The sequence below is a fragment of the Carassius carassius genome, chromosome 44 (genome assembly GCF_963082965.1).
Source record: "Carassius carassius chromosome 44, fCarCar2.1, whole genome shotgun sequence".
Taxonomy (NCBI): Eukaryota; Metazoa; Chordata; class Actinopteri; order Cypriniformes; family Cyprinidae; genus Carassius; species Carassius carassius.
In genome coordinates, this window is record NC_081798.1 from 19,316,850 (window position 1) to 19,334,637 (window position 17,788).

Sequence of the window (17,788 nt, forward strand, 5' to 3'; positions counted from 1 at the left end):
GCCGGACAGAGGGTTCGGCCGTGATTAAATGGAATGCTGACCACCTAAGCACCGCATCCCACAATCCAGCAGCTTACCTGACCTCCCTCCCCTCTGCAGTTTTAAATTCGGGCTGCGTCGACGATAAGAGAAACACAGACAACAACCCTAAATTTCATCACCACGCTCGATGCCTCTGGCTACAACACAGACTCTATCACTCTAGGAAACCTTTGGAAATAACGCTTGCATACCAAGTTATTTTCTGCTGTGTTTTGGAGGAAATCTACGGAATGGATTTAATAAAGTGTTGAAAACATTTGGAGCAAATACGAAGATCTAGACAGTTTACACGCAGTAACGTCATACTAAACACATACTGTATGGCTTTCTTTGTTTTCTATGAGCACAAAAACAAGATGTTTTGAAGATTGTTCAAGGTGTTCTTTTCTATACAATGAAACTGAATACTGACCAAGGACTGGCAGGCTTTAAAAAATGACATCATTAAAGTAAAAATGAAAAAAAAGCACCATAAAAGCTATATTTTATATAAGCCTTGTATAAGGATTATTCACAGGATCCTGTCATCTCAAATCTCATTCATGTCTGCATTTATTAATAAGATGTCATGCCAAACATCATTGTTTGTAAAAGTGTTTTGAAACCAATAGCAACCACTGTGTTTGAATATGAACCAAGGTCATTATAGATAACTAAAACCAAAAAAGTTACATTAAATGACAAAGACACACAACACAATTAATTGAAACTGAATTGAATGAAAACAGAAACTTCTAAAATAAAGTATTATTTTTAAAATATGAAAAAAATAGCATTTCAGTGATACTACAATAGCACTGGTTTTCAAATCATTTTCAAATCATGCAAATAAGTCCAATAGCTGTGGCTTAAGCAAAAACATTTTGGACTTTTTCTCACAAATGTACGACTTTAGAAGACTCGAAATGCAATGTGTAGTTGCATGAAACACAGTTATGTATATTTTTATTCTTTTTATGAGCCTTGACAGCCGCTGGTCACCATTCACCTCCATTGGATGTGCAGCTTGAACATTCTGCCAAACATCTCCTTTTGTGTTCGACAAAAATAATACGCTTGATACAGCTCAAAAGATAAAATAATTAATAAAAATGTCTTGGTTAAACTATCTCTTTAAGCAGAGCTTATCAGTCACCGAAATAAATAATCAAAAAAATTCAACAAACGCAATATGTAGGAAAGATGTACAGCTTTGTGAATGACGGGCGATCCAGTTCTATCAAAATACATCTAGATCACTGTGACCATTTACACGCCACCGCATCGCCCTCCAAACTCTGGGAGCCAGTTTGAATATTATTCTGCCATTATTTATTTGGGTGATTTAAATGTTATAATAGCATTTGTTCTGAACAGTGACGGCGACCTCTGTGTGACTGTCATCTCGGATTTCGACACGCAGAAATAGACATGGGTTAAAGATTAATAGACGAAATGCGTAAGGAGTCGATTTTTGTGCCGCCTAACTTATTCATGAGGAAATAACAGGCCTTTAGCCACGCTAAAGCGTGAGTGAGTGTGTGTGATCTCAGACAGCAATATAAGTGTTATCAGGATAAATGCTGCAAGGAGGCTGATGCCCGCCTGATTGAAGATCCTACGCCTCTCTGAATGTGACTGGCATACTAAACGGAGATTTACAGTTAAAACAGCCGGCCTGAACGCAGCAGGGCTGCACTTAATCATGCCATTCAGCGGTCTTATTAGAGAACAATTACTAAATGGCAAGCCTTGTAAATCATAAATCATTCATCAAGATGACTCTGAGAAAATGAGTGTGGCATTTTGCAGTGAAACGTCAATGGCCTGCCTCATGTGTATTCATGGGAGTGTAGGTAGACATTGTGCAAAGCTGTTGCTGACTTTATCTGTCGTGAAAAACCAAGACCTGAGCCACCAGAAAAGAAAAGACTATTGGGAAATATATTAGCGTGAATTTTTTGGAAATTCAGTGTCTGGATTCTGGTTTGACAGATAGATTCAGAATATAGCTGTAAGCAGCAATTATTAGGGTTAGTGTAACTGTTTGATCTGCATTTCTTAACATGGGCCACATCTGAACATCTCATGGTCTCATATTTGCCCAAACGTTTTTGAAATACTTTGGACAGCTCAGTCTATTTGACACCAAAAACGTCCCCTTCTACAAATATAAAAATATACTTTCCAAAGTGCCCTCTTCTTACAATTTATTACAATAAATATATATTTTTTATGTATTAAAACCCATTCATACCATGTGAGAATAATAAAAAAAATATATAAAAATATTCAAAATATGTGTGTGTGTATTATGGTTCGACAACCCGTCAAATGTATATGAAATGTATATGTATATGTATATAATATATAAATTTGGGGGCAGTAAGATACATGATAAATGTTATCATTTGACAATCCATAAATTTTTCCTAAATTATTCTCTAAAAGACAGAAACCAGGAGACCAGAAATAGAAATCACATTTGGGGAATCGGATCCAAAAGAGATTTTGATTCTACTCCTTTCGGTTCTTGAGAAATAAGCACATATGTAAATCCTTATAATAGCACTACCTCCAGGCAGACGAATGTTACTGTGACGTTCAAACATACCTCTGCACATGATCTCACATCCTGTTAAAGCTTCGGCTATGCATGAAATACACGTCATCAGGGGTGTAGAAGGTGGGGGCACATTATGAACCTCATCGGCTTGGCTCATGAATATTAATTAGGTGATGTAACGTTCACCCAGTGACAACCGATTTTTATGGAGGTCCAGTAAGTGGGCGCTAGCCCTAGTAGAATTACCGCTTATGGCTTGAGCCTTCGTTCAATTGACTGCTGATGCAACCAGCTGGCAGATGTTTCTGCTTGGTCTAAAAGTCTTAAAGCAGACGGATGTCATTTCGATTACCTAAGTGGTGGGTGAGATTTGGGATCATTCCACCAAGTTTGCCATCTCTGACTTTATGATTTCTGACACCCAGACAGTTTCAGGGAAGAAAAATCATAGTAATGAGAAAATCTGAACAAATACCATTTCAGTACTGGACCCCTGAAAATGTGTTTCTGCTTGATGTGCTGGTGCTGGGGTTTGTTAGTATGAATATGTGCACCTCCACTAGGAGGTGCTAGACAAGCACAAGCCTGCGTTCCTTTGCTCTGTTGCCTTCAGAGTCTGGAGAAGTGTCATTTGACAGACATCTGTCACAGCTCATCTCTTACACACCCTGTCAACTCCCTCTCCCTCACTTCCTTTTTCTCTCTCTCTGACCTCCTCAGGCTGTTTAGCATGTGTGAGTGAGCAAAGCGCTTCAGGAGGAATAGAAAGACATGAAGGGTGAATTTCTTTCTTTATCACAGTGTACTGCAGTGCTTCCCAACCTTGTTCCTGTAGGTCCTACAAAAGAACACATCTCAGCATATTAATGAGCAAAGGAGAATCAGGCGTGTTTGATTAGGAGTCAGCCAACTAGTTATGTGCAAAACGAAATATTCTGACAACATAGTCATAGATTTTACGGCAGTGGTTAAAAGAGACAGGTTCTTACTATGGTGATAGTATACTAGCATGCAAAATTTAAATTTGGTCATTGATTACTTCACCATCATGTCATTCCAAACCCGTAAGACCTTTGTTCATCTTTATAACACAAATTAAAATATTTTCAATGAAATCCGAGAGCTTTTTGACCCTGCATAGACAGCAACATAACTACCACATTCAAAGCCCAGAAAGATAGTATGAACATCATTAAAATAGCCCATGTGACATCAGTGGTCCAACCGTAATTTTATAAAGCTACGAGAATACATCTTGTGAGCAAAGAAAACCAAAATAATGACTTTATTCAACAATTTAGTTATCCTCCGTGTCAGTCCAAAAGAGTACCATAACGTTTGTGAGTGATGCTGCTGACACAGAATTTCATTGAAACTATTTTAATTTGTATTCTGAAGATGAACAAAGGTCTTACGAATTTGGAACGACATAAAGGTGAGTAATCAATGACTGAATTTTCCCTTTTGGGTGAACTATCCCTTTAATGCACAGAAAACCCTTTTCTGAAAAGTCCCCAACTTCATTCTCTAGCTACCTTTAAAAAGGCAACGCAACAATAAACCTCGCTATTCGATTAGTCTGTTTGTGAATGTCTAGTTGACCACTTCAAGCCATCCCTAACAATAACATAAAAGACAACTCGGAAACATTCTCAAGAAATCCATCCATAATGAATAAAACTTGATGATAACAGATCCATTACTGTACACTTCTATTAGAAATATATAATGACTACAGGAACTAGAGAACCCTTGTAAATGTATGAATGCATATTAAAAACACACACACACACACACACACACACACACACACACACACACACACACACACACACACACACGCACACACACATTTTTGTTTATTACTGTGAGGCTGCTTTGACTTCCTCCAAGTTAAAGACTTAAAAATATATATTTCCCCCCAAATAGTGTACTTCTACAATGGGAATCCAAGTCAAGGACAATGTGATCCTTTCCTAAATCCCTCAAGTTTGTTTTTTAGCTGTACAAAACACTCCGGAGGAGGGCCTGTTGTTGATGCCATGAAGCCCCTGGATTACCATACATCTGGAGGGTCCGCTTGACGGACGAGTGAAGGATGGAGAGCGCTCTCCCCAGTGATAATGACAGTGATCTGGCAGCTCTCAGATTGAAGTCAAGGGCCACTGGGTGCTCCCTCAAAAGAAGCAGTGCTGTCGGTCAGGCTCTGAACAGCCCTCCAAAGTGGGCAGCATTTAATTACCTCTGGTCTCCGGTCGACTCTCCAGCTAAAACAGAAGTAATTGCCACACTTCAAAAACAAAAACACGAAAACTTCTTTGGTTAACAGGGCTGGAGCGACTCAGTAATGCAGAATGCTTTGTAGAGGAGTAATCTGCATGCAAAGCGGGAGCACTTGGCAGTGTGCGGTTCCCTGAAAGTCTCAGCTTGATGATCTAAGCAGAGCTGTAATATTTTTCTGTTAAGATAAGAGACAAACAAAATTGAATAAACAGATAAACAAGTCCCGAATTGGTCTGGCTCAAACTGACTGATCCAAACAATCAATAACAAACAAAAGCAGCTTTTAGAATATTCTGTGAATTCTATTTAGTCTTGAAAACCTATGTTTTTCTTCCAGGTGTACACATGCCATGGGAGGTATTTATTACAGTACCTACTAAGTATTAGGAAATATCATAAGCTTTAAACGGAAAATCCTGATTAAACTCCTGTTTTTAAAGAACTTTTAAGGAAATAAAAATGTCTGTAGTGTAACAACAGTTTGATTAGAGACTCATTAAAATCATTAACACTACTGTTTTATTCAGAAACACAACTACTGTGTTGCATGGATAAACATCACAGTCATTCAGCTTGGATTAAGTTTGGGACTATTTTCTTTTAGTGAAGCAAAAATAGACAGACATTTCTCTGTGGGAATTTTATTCACCTGTTGCATAAAAAATATAACACTGTCAGTGGCTACACAATATTGATATTATTTCTTTTTTAAGTGACTTAAAGCTGCCTCAAAGAGTAACTGACACACAAAAAACAAACCCCAACAACAAGAGCAACAGCCCTCCATCCCTAGCCTTTCAATAATTCTTCAGTGGTTCTAATTAGTGTCATTAATTCAGTTTAATGAGCCCTCTTTTCTCAGTCTACACCCTCTAAATCATGTCATAACCACTTTATAAGGAAACTGAATGAGCACTTACGCGTAATGTTCTGTAGGTTTTTGTAAATGGCTTTAATGCACAGGTGATGCTGTTGTCTATGAGAGCTGCGTGAAGGATCGGGGTCTAAGAGCTTTCATGAAGAAAGCACAGGCCAAAACATGTGACGTCACGCCAGGAAAACCAGGAGCCCCACTGCTGATAGTCTTAATTAGCTTTCTGACTCAATTAGTTTCCTTAATGAGCGTGTTGGTTGTAAGCTAGCGTTTTGGCTGGTGAAGACTAATTCATAATAAGCCACACTTCAGCTCAGACCTTTTCCCGTCTTATTATTCAGTTTTGTTCTTAACCTTACCTCTAGCATTTCTCTTCTTGTCATCGGTTTCTGCTGCTTCTGTGATGTTCCAAACTCTTCTTTCTCACGTCAGTCTCTTTGTCTTTTTCTTTGTACAGCTAGGATTGTGTAATAGAGTGAAAAGAGCAGCCTCATCTACATTCTCTGAGCTTCAGTCTCAACTCCCATCGACTTACAAGACACTAAATGTGACAGACCAAACAAGTCAAACGCACTACAGACAGACATCAGAGAAACCTATGCAACTCAGATCGCTCTAGTGAGACTGTCCAAAAGTCGTTTTGAATAAAACATGTCTGCTCTATTTGCCTCTGAAGCTACTTTATTAACTGATCACTTGCCTTCTTGAAGGAAACACAATATATGTTTGCAAATGCAGATTTATTAAATGGAAAGTATGTGCTTGTTTCACTAAAAAGGAGTAGCTCATTAGAGTAAGTTGTTCAGGAATCGGTAGGATTAGATTGGCTGTGCTGTATGCTTTTGATTCTTTTGAAAATTACATTGAAAATTGAATAGACTAATTAAAGATAATCTTCCTTCAGAAATACAGTGATATAAAAACACCCGTGCCTCGTTTTGATTTTTAAACGTGCAGTACGTGCTCATGCTTATTCAAAGAAGCCTTTTGGAAAATTGGTCAGTTTTGATATTGTGAGTGCCACAAGTAAATAAATGTATTGGAAACACATCCCACAGCAGAACCACCTGAGCCCAACTTCAGGCTACTTATCACCTTAACTTTAACTGCGTTTGTAGATGGCACTATAGCCAGACTGATAAACAGCTTAGGGCCAGGTAGACCACATTTTTAAAAATTAAAAGTTACATTCCACCATGTAAATAGTGATCCCACCGTGGCGCGAGTGCAGCTGGGTTTTAGAGGGGATGAGAGATGTGACTCTGATTGGATTATTGCACGTTAAGGCCAAAAAAAAAAAAACTACCAAAAGTGGATTCGGACACGCCCTGAGTGCAACTGCACCGTGCGCTTTAGACCCTGCGCTTAGATCGTTAAAACAGGGCCCATAGAGTCGAGAATGGAGAGAATGGATATTATTTGGACTGCACTGGTTGTGTTGTATAGATGTGATCCACATTTACATTACATTACCATTTATGCATTTAGCAGCTGCTTTTATCCAAAGCAACTTACAGTGCACTCAGGCTATACATTTTTTTTTTTTACCAGTATGTGTGTTCCCTTGGAATTAAACCCACAACCTTTTGCGCTGATAATGCAATGCTCTACCACTGAGTCACAGGATCACAGCCAGAGCCAGTTCTTATTCACTAATACGAACCGGCTCGTACAAATGAAAGTTAAAACTGGCCCATAAGAGTCATTTGTGCTGGCATTAGTTGGACTACACAGGTCATGCTGTATGGATTTGATTCATAAAAAAGAATTGGCTCCTAATGGTCATTCAGTCAGGGATGAATCGGACAACATAATTATGCTGTTTCATTTTGAGCCACAAAAAAAAAAAGGAAAAAGATTGGCTCATAAGTGTCATTTGTTCAGGAACTAGTTAGATTACACTGGTCATGCTGCTTTTCATTTAATAAAAATAACAAAATCATAAAAGCCGTTCCATGTGGTTAGACTAAATTTGTCATGCTGCTCAGTTTTGATTCACTAAAAAGTATCAAATTTTTTCTTTTTTTTTCTTTTTGATCTGGTTCTGCATAAAATCATTTCTAAATGTGCTAAAATCACTGTAGCACATTGGCCCTCTCACAGCTGCAGAAAATTTCATTCCATTAAAGTAAAATACTATGATTTGCTTTACTTTTAATACAAGATTTAGAATGTCTACTAAATTCCTTTTAGCAATTTTAAACAAGCAACATCTACACACTGAAGCTGGAAGAATGCAGTAGGAAAATTTCAGTGCCAATGAGATTTGTTCTGCGATGACTTCATCAAACTGCCAATACAAGGAACACTTATGCAGGCCAACTAACACATATTTTACGCTCTAGAGTAGGTTGGGTGGGAGGGTGGCGATAGAACTACGTCCACCAAACCAAGCAATATTTATTGCATTTAAGGTTGAAAGACAGGCCAAACTCTGATCACCTGCATATTTGAGGCTGATCTCAGGTGGCCATAATCATAAATCAGAATTGCAAAGAGAAACACAAGCAGACAGTGATCAGACCCAAGAGAGAACTCGTCTCCATAATGCCTTGTCCAATCAATACAGGAACGCCCTTTACACGCTTCTATAAGAGACAGCCTGGCGTTCCTCCACTCCACCAAAATTCTTCCTGCCTTATCTGTATGCAAATACTACCAGAGTACAGATAAAGCCAGAATAAGCCCATTTTAGAGCTGTGGCATGATGCTTATTTGATTCTTTTGCTATTAGTTAAATAAAAAATATTACATATTTTAAATATTATAAATATTTCATTTGTTTAATATTAAATATATGAACAAAACTTCACTGCTTATATATTTGAAAAATAAAGAAAATTAAATAAAATAAACATTTCTGTGAATGTGATGCGACCAATATGGAGAAACAGGTAACCATGTCTATGAATATATCATGTCAATATCAATACAATATTTGTCTTAAAATATCAGATAATTTAACCTAAGTTGTGTGACTCAAAAAATCAATTACCTTTTAAAATATATTTATATATTAACATATTTACATATATGCTTTTAAGACTTGCATGCACTCAAGGTATAAGGAAAATATGTTTTTACTTCTTGTTGGGTTTTAGAACCATGAAATTAGATTATTTTACTATGGTAGATTATCTTATACATTTTATTGTAGACAACTCCAAAGGCAACACCCTCAAAGCACCACAAATCATGGGCCATTTGAAATGAATAGTGTTGTTAAATCATTGCTTGAATGTTCTTGAGACAAAGTCCCAAGTAAGAGTGTAATTGCAAAGTAGCATAGCCCACAAAATAAAGCAAGCAGGCCAGAATTGGGAGTTTGCAGAGCTGGTTTGTTTAGATATCAACAGACGTTGGAGAGAGATTAGTTTGGGCTCACCTCCACAGGGAATCTCCTGCCATTGATGCTGTGCTCGGAGCCGTCTGAACCATTGCTCTGGCCCCAGTGGAACTCAACCTTCTCGGCTTTGAAGCGGCCTGGTAGCCCGGCTCCTCTCACAAAATATTCGTCCTTAAGGAAGATCGCCACTGTGAGGTGCAGAGAAAAGGAAAGAGGGTTAAATAGGGAGGAATTGTGAGATAAAGACCACTTTCTTGGCATGCACATTAACCAAATGCCTTCCAAGGACCAATGCATTTCTGACTGAAAATAAAGGAAAATGACTTGGGGACACTTCATTTCAGTATTTATGATTATTCATTTAGCTTCCTCAGGGACATAGGCTGACTATTATATGCACTTTCTTTCTGCTGTTGCTGTTGTCCTCAGAAGGCCAGGTCTCAAATGAAGCAGTAATTTGGCTGAGAGAAGACATTTCCCCCTCACACCGTTTCAAATTGCTTTTTTTGATTCCTTTTGTTATTTCATAAAACCCGAGCCATAAAAAAAAGAGTCAATCCATAGTAAAAGCTCTTCCATCCAAGAGCATTTAGATTCACAAATTGGTCTTTCGCACCAGGACCGGACTTTAATTAATGAGCGCGACCTTAAATAGCACAGCCTTTGTTGGCCAAATTTCCATTTCTGATTGAATTTCAGAGTGATTTTTTTTTTACTTGCTGCTTGCCACAAGAGATGTGTGTCCTATTTAAAAGAACTGCTCCTCTGAAACCTCACTTGTAATCTTACCGAAACAGGCTACTGTCCAACTGTTGAGATATTGAAGCAATCAACTGGTGGCAGGCTGAATCTGTCACCACAGCAACCACCACAGCAAGTGGAGTGACTTGGAGGTGCCAGGGGCAAAAGTAAGACGGCAGGACACACTTTCACACAAATGCACACTCTCAAGCCTGGGAAAAAACAACAACGCTTTCTGTACTTCTCTCAACTCCTCTTTAAGTTGTTTGGTCTTTGGTTGATTTCTTTGACGTAATCCGACATGAGAGGGAGCATCGGTTTCATTAGTTATTCCAGCTCTGAGCTTCATGAGCTTTAACAAACAGGCAGGAATTAGACGGCTAAGCCAGCAGGACCTTGGAACGGCAACATGTGAAAACTAGGCTTCGCCTGCCAGCAAATCCTTGATCAATGCAAATGTTTCTTCAAGGTTCCAAGATCTCATGAATTTCTTAAGTGTAATTTAGTGTTGGGTCTGTGAGAAGCTTGGGCACTGGGCAGTCCCACAACACACACTCACTCGCTCACATCGAAAAAACACCTCTATGTTTGGAAGAGCATACTAATTTTACCTTTTCTGCCATACACCGTGTGTATACAGTGCACAGTAGGTGATTTCAGATTGCATGGAATAGAACCAAGCTCAAAAAAAACAAAACAAAAACAAAAAAATTATATATATATTTTTCTTTCTTCTAGTGAGCAAGTACGCTAGAACTTCCTTTCTTTTCACAATATTTCCTTTTCTGGATATCTCTAATAAGTTTTTCGCTCAAGTTGAGAAGGTCAAGTAGTCATCTATAGAGAAAATGATTTAAAACATTGATTGAGTCATGCATTATTCAGAGGTGCCAGGTCTGTAGGTTTATTGTGCCGCCCTGTTCCAGGTGATTATTTTGCTGATAAAACACTCATGTGTCAGTTATAAATAGCAGAGCAGCTCTCCATTATTCATAGGACAACAGCGGGACATTTGTCTTCCTCTGCACGGAATATGTTAAGGAGGGGAACGCTGGGCAATTCGTGTCTGTGTTTACTTCTTCAATATGCTCTGCTGCAGTACGGCTTAATGGTGCAAGACTGTAGCATGAAAACCGAATTTGGGTGTAAAAAATTCAAGGTGGGGGGGTCACATCATTGAAGTTTGATAGAGCCTGAAAGTATGAGGGTTGAACACTTCCACTCAATGTAACCTATACTTTATAGTAGTCAAAGGCATGGTGCTGCAATTGGCATGCATTACTGTTTCATTGAGCCCTGGTGTTCACACAGGAGATAAAGGTTCGAATCTTGCCTGCAACAAATCCTAAATCCATTTCTTCTCCCTTCCAGAAATGTTCAGTCACCCTTTACAGTCTCTAATAAAAACTCTCTAAAATATTTTATATCAAAAATCCTTTTTTAAAAAATTAGAAATATGCACTTTAATACTTATCTTCAAACAATGCCATTACATGGCTTTAGAAGATTTTCAGGTAATTTCATGGGCCATTTTAAATCCTATTCACTTTTATATAACAGCAAGCACATTATGCTACAGTATATATGTCCTTATCTTTGATGACATGATGGATCAATGTACTTTTTGTTGTGTTGAACTATCCCCAAAAGATTATGTGTATTTACCGGTTTTGCCTGTATTCTTCATTGATGTCTTGTTGGATGACTCTGCATCAAACCCGTCCAGCGTGAGTTCCTGGTACTCCATCGAGACCTTAGTGTCTTGGTCGGCTATATTGATTGGTGATTGGTTTCTCTCCTGACACTCAGGAAAAGCTGCCGCCCAACCTGTATCTGGTCCGTACGTCCCTGCAGAAGAGAAAGACAGCAAATCAATGGAACATCACACTGCAAACATATGCCGAACCGCTCCCAGACTCACTTTATTTTTCATAAATGCCAGTCAAAACACGCTAGAATCATTCTGAGACGACCACTTGTCTTCATAAAAGTACTCACACTCACATCCGAGACCTTTGAAACACCCAGATAAAAGCAGACATGATATGTATGTACTTTTAATTCTGCTTAGAAGTTTACAAGCACTCAATAGAGACAAATATGGAAACAGTTTGTAGAAATTACAAGTGGCATCGCATGACTCATTTCACTGGAGACCCAATACAATTCTGCTGAGGCCCAGTACATTTTTGCTAATAAATCTTTAATTTTGTTTTCTTCACAACCTCAGAAGGAACCTCAGATTTCCATAAAGAGTATGATTAATTTGATTAATTCGATCAATTTATTCCCTTGTTTTAATCAAATCATGGTTTACATTAGCATTACAGCATATTACAGTTTGAAAGCAGCTTTCCCAACGTTATGTGGAACTATCAGTGATCAATGTCACACCATAGAGACCCTTGTCATCGTATACACAATAAAATTTAAGTAAGCACAGGCAATTTTACTTGAGCAGACAAAATGAGACAAGCAAACAAGACAAGGATATTTTAAGAGTCTATTAAACTCTCTAGTACGGTTAGAAGCACCGCTTTGGCTTTGCTCACAGTTAAAGCCTGCCAAATCATAAATGCACCTTTCAGAGCAATAACCACATCCTGATGAGACACTATAGTGCCAGAGTGTGCATGTGCGAATGTTTCTTCTCTCTCAGACTTAGTGAGAGGTGAGCAGTGGTCCACAAACAGCTAAACAGAAGGTCCATTCCTAATTGAAAGCAATCCTGAGCTACCGGCCTTAAAGATGAATTTGTCGACAATTACCCGAGGCCTGCAAGCATCCGGAGCAATCCGAAATGCGTATTTCATCAAATTAGGATTCATCCTCCTCAGCCTCTGCCCTCACTGTGGCCTTGGGGCGTATTGATTGGACAGGTCTGGGTTTCATATGGAGCAGCAGAGTGCTATAGATCCGGGCAGCACTGCTGGCTAATGAAAGAGAGTGAGGACTTGCGTGTGAAGAGATTACTCACTCCTTAATGCAGCCCTAACAGGGTTAGAAAAACTGCACACGCAATCTTAATCTCAACCACACCTCAGGATACGCATCTCAGATGAGAAAAACAAAGGTCCGAGTACACAACCTTGCCTCTGAGCAGAACAACAGAGATTGGTACTATTTTTTTTTATTTGTTTTGCTGGGTTTATTGGTTTATTTGTTCTGTTACATTCATTTTTCATTTGTTTACACATTAAACTCTGTCCAGTTAACATTAGCATGTTTATGATATTGATTAGTCTATCTGTTTTAGTATGCAAATTCAACTCATATGCTGTTACTTTTTGACACGTCAGAATGCATTTTGTAAGTACTTACTGTATTTTAGCATCGACACAAGGGGTGCTATGGACCTTAATCAGGGTAGAAGCTAAATTTAGTTCAATTCTAATTAAAATAAAGCTGTACAGTCAGTTCAGTGTGATAAAAGACTGTATAATTTTCTCAATCAATCAACCAACAATATATCGAAAAGCCGTTAAAAAAAAGCACAAGACTGTATGATAAATACAACAGGATGACATTTTGCACTGCCATGGCCAATCATTCACATCAGTTTGTTTCTTTATGTTGCAAGTAGTTTGTCGAACTGTCTATCAACTTAACCACCAATCAATTCAAGCCCCCCTCCCTTCCTCTCCTCTAGTACAAACACTTTGGTGGCTGGTACAGTATATGGAAAGCTATTCGCTTGAGGATAGAAGGGAAGTTTCAACCCACTCCAACATTAAATGGTTGTGAGAGATCTCAGCCTCCCACTGCTTTGATTTACCCTTCATTCCTCCCTCCCGACAGAAAGGGAGGGAGCAACGACCAGGTGTCAAATCAACATTTCATTCACCTCTGACCTCTCTCTCAGCTCGATCGATACTGCCTCTGTTCACAGTTTCCTTCTCTTTCTTTTTTTTTTTTTACTGCGTTGAGAGAGAAAAAGAGAGTAAGAGAAGCTGATGGATCTCCTAAAACGAGATTACATTTTGGGGCAAAAGATGATAAGAACACACAACCATACTAACCATTGATTCTCTGAATTTTTAAAGGCATAGTTAACCTGAAATGAAAAAAAAAAAGTCTTTCATCATTTACTCAGCCTCAAGTCTTATAATCTGTTTGTCTGCCTTCCTTCTTTGTAACACAAAATTGAGCTAAAATGGCCCAGCTGAAGTAAAAGTGAAAAGAAGCAGCATGGACATTTTGCTAAATATCTCCTAATTTTTTTTTTTACTGAATTACATTCTTTTAATTAAGCTTTTTTATTAATTTTTTAAATAAATATTAAATTAGGACATTCTTGGCTTTATATGCAACCACTTCTATAAAACAAAGACAGCGAGAGAATGCAGACCGGTGAATTTCTTTCCCACTCCTTCATCCCTTTTAGAACCCTTCTGAAAGATGTGCCACTCAAAAAATTCATCTGACAAGTACAACCGTGCCCTCATCAAAATGTGTGAAAGGAAGACAGCAAAAGCAAAAATCATTTTCTGCTAATGCTGCTGCTCTCATGCATTTTTCACCATGAACTGTCTCCAAATCTCCAGAGAGTTGACGAGATTTAACAGAGAACTTGACTGTAAATATACTTGAATTCTGCGTTTGGCCCCCCAGAGACAATGTGCTTTTCACTCAATTAGCAACAATTCTCCACACAGCTGTGTAACATACTGACCTTGAACCAATCGGATTGATGCAGAAAAAGTGAGCGCAACAGTGTAATTTATGTTGTGAGCAAACGTGTGAGAACGTTTTAAGAGCATTTATATTTTGTTTGCCCAGTAGCAGCATTGTGACCCGATAAACAAACCCACTATTCGGAAAGATGTGGCAGTTTGGATAGGAAAGAGACAGAGAGAGGGAAAGACAACGAAGAAAATAGAAAAAGATTTAGAAAATTCTCCTGTGGCTTCTCTTAGGGTTTCTGACGTGTCTATGATATGTCACACTAAGCCTGTCTCTCGGCTGCAGGTGCATTAGTGATGGGTCATAAATGTAGACACACATGTGTCTGTGGTGTTTCTGGATTTGCCCAGCTTGAATCCATCAGACTGTGTGGCAGCCAGTGAACACTGGAGAGAAAGTGTTCTTTTCCCTCTTGATTACAGTGCTGACGCACACGCAGACACGCACATGCACGCACGCACGCACATACACACACACACACACACACACACACACACACACACACACACACACACACATTACCCTTATGCATAGATGTACCAGTAACAATGGCACCAAATGTGAAAAAGCAGATTAAAAAAAAAATAATAATAAAAATAATAATAATATTTCTTGAGCACAAAATAAGCATTTTATAAATTATTTCTGTGTCATATGACACTGAAAACTGGAGTAATGGTCGCCGAAAATTCAGCATTGAAATAAATAAAAAATAAAGATATTTTTTATCTTAGAAATTTAAAAAATGAATAAAAAAATAAAAAAAATAAATAAAACGGCAGTAATATTGGTATCATAAGATATCATAAGAACCTTCTTTCAAAAAAACACAAAATCTTACTGCCTCAAATGTCTGAATGATTTTATGTACTGTATGTCTGTGTGTTTATTCTAAACCCTTATGCTTTTTTTGTAATTAAATTTCAACATGAAATTTTAATATGGATATACAGTTATAGAGAAAAAAACAATTAAATACATATTTTATATTAATATTTAATTAAAATTAACTATATATATATATATATATATATATATATATATATATATATATATATATATATATATATATATATATATATACACATATTTGTTTGCAGTAGCTTCATGCAACACAAAAGGAAGGCCACTTGAGGAATGCTAGAGCACATTTATTGGAAATCACGGTTTCCAAAAGGCTCTTTATCGTCCTCCATAATGCACTGGACCCTATTAAAGAGGTGCTTCCTCTGACACAACTTCTACTTTCTTTAATTAGATCAATGATTGGGCTTAATTACTTAAACAGGCTCTGTGGCATCAGTGCCGAAGCGATCAAAGCTGGGAAAGAGAGAGACCTGAATAGAGCGTAACCAGCCATCTTGCTAATGATGGATGCTACGTGACGTTAGCGCTTGGCTGTTTGAAGTGCAGAGGTGGACAGGGTAAATGTAGCTTGTCTGGCGGAGTGTTGTGCTGTGTTAATTAGATGTGGCGTGTGTTTATGTTTGTGTGTGTCCAGGCAAGAAGAGAAGACTGGCTGTAAACCCAGTGGGACTCGAAGCCCATGAGCAAAAGCTGTCAAGAGCGACTGGAGATCCACATGCTGTCAAAGAACATTTCACGGTGGCCCACAGTAGACTCAACACGCACACACACATAAACAAAGAAAAATAGACACATTCTCAAAGAGTCAGATATATTTCCTCACAGAGTTCTCATAAAAAGACAGATTTCACGCCTCTCATGCACCTCACACAAACTTTGTCATCTTCGTGTCATCCACACCCCATTACAATTGTATTCTAGGTGCACAGGGGTGGCAATATTACATTCGAGACAATGTCTACAGCCCAATTTGCATGCTATCCATCCTAAATTACACGCAAAATTGGAATCAGCATGTCTCAGATCATAGTACTTTGGAAATATAGCATGCCAAAGCTACCCAGATGGTATGCTATTATTGGATTTTCTGAAGACTTGTTTAGGTAATATTTCCCACAACCCCCTTATGCAACAGAAGAGAAGGAGTGACGGTTTCTGCTGAATCTGCTGAAAAAAGGGTGAGAAGTGCAAAGATAAAACTGCCATGGCAGTTTTAATAAAGCAATAGATGTGTGTGTAACTCTGATTTTACCAAAGTAAAATAAAAAAATTCTAGTGTGCGATAAAGATAATCATTAATTTATATAAAAACAATACCAACACTCATGAGAAAACTTAAATAAAATGTATTAACCACTAATTCACCAAAACATAAAAGTGTTACAAATTATCATGAGAGTGTGTTGCTTCTTCCAAAAAGAAGCATAACTCATTAGTCTAATGATAGGTTTTATTGTGAATAAGCAACACAGCATCTTAGCAAGAATGTGTGCTAACAAATATATGCTAGCCTATTACAATGGCTTCAACTCGGCTTATCCAAACACAAATCTTAGTCTCAATAGTTTTATTAATATGTATGAAGCTTTAAATGATTAATAAATGCAGCTGGTGATTCTAAGGTTATAAATGAAGCTAGATGCAGATGCAGATGCTAATGCGTAGCCTACAGTACATATCAGTGGTAACAGTCAAGGGACAGGATATGTGGTATAAAGATAGTATCTTCATACAGGTATAGTGTCTTATAACTCTCAAAATTATGCATTTACATAACCAGCAAAATACACAATTTCAGTGGATAATGTAATGCAAATTACCATGCAGCTAGTCTCTGATTCTCCTGTTGATGTAATCAGTTTAGCTAGTTTACAAGAGTGAAAATATGGTAAGACTTAAATAGTCATGAATGCTACATCTATGCAATAAAAAACGCAACATTTCTGTACAATATAACTTTGATTAAGTGGAAATGTGCTTTGTAGGGGTCTTATAGTTTTAATAAAAGAAATGTTTAAAGTATATGTATAATTTATATTTTTTATTTTATAGGGAATTTGAACAGAATCATTGTTTTACCGCTGGTCACTGAGTCGGACAGTGATTCACTGAACAAGCCGTATCACATCAACTCTGCAATAGATATGAATATCTAAAATAGTGAAAACACTATTAATTAGCACAGAAACAAGATTGGCAGTTTAAGACATGTACTTGTAACACAAGATACTTATCTTTTCAATATGAATAAGACATATAAAAGAATCTAACACAAACATGAGCGCTCACACATTCACACAGTTGCAGAAAGATAAAAATTGCAAAAAGCAAAAACTTAAAGCAATGGCAAAAAGCATAGCTAAAGGGCAAAGGAATGGCAAAAAGCAATGACTAAAAGCATCATTGA

General features: G+C 37.8%; 1 protein-coding gene across 2 annotated transcripts in view; it reads right to left on the reverse strand.

Moving 5' to 3' along the window:
- The window catches only part of LOC132126785 (receptor-type tyrosine-protein phosphatase gamma-like), a 218,849-nt gene that overhangs the window by 71,743 nt on the left and 129,318 nt on the right, over window positions 1-17,788 (reverse strand). For both annotated transcript variants that reach the window (XM_059538283.1, XM_059538282.1), the window contains exons 3-4: window positions 11,497-11,679; window positions 9,130-9,278 (exon numbers count right to left, since the gene is read on the reverse strand). In XM_059538283.1, coding sequence (XP_059394266.1) covers window positions 9,130-9,278; window positions 11,497-11,679 — 332 coding nt within the window. The remainder of the gene's footprint in view (window positions 1-9,129; window positions 9,279-11,496; window positions 11,680-17,788) is intronic.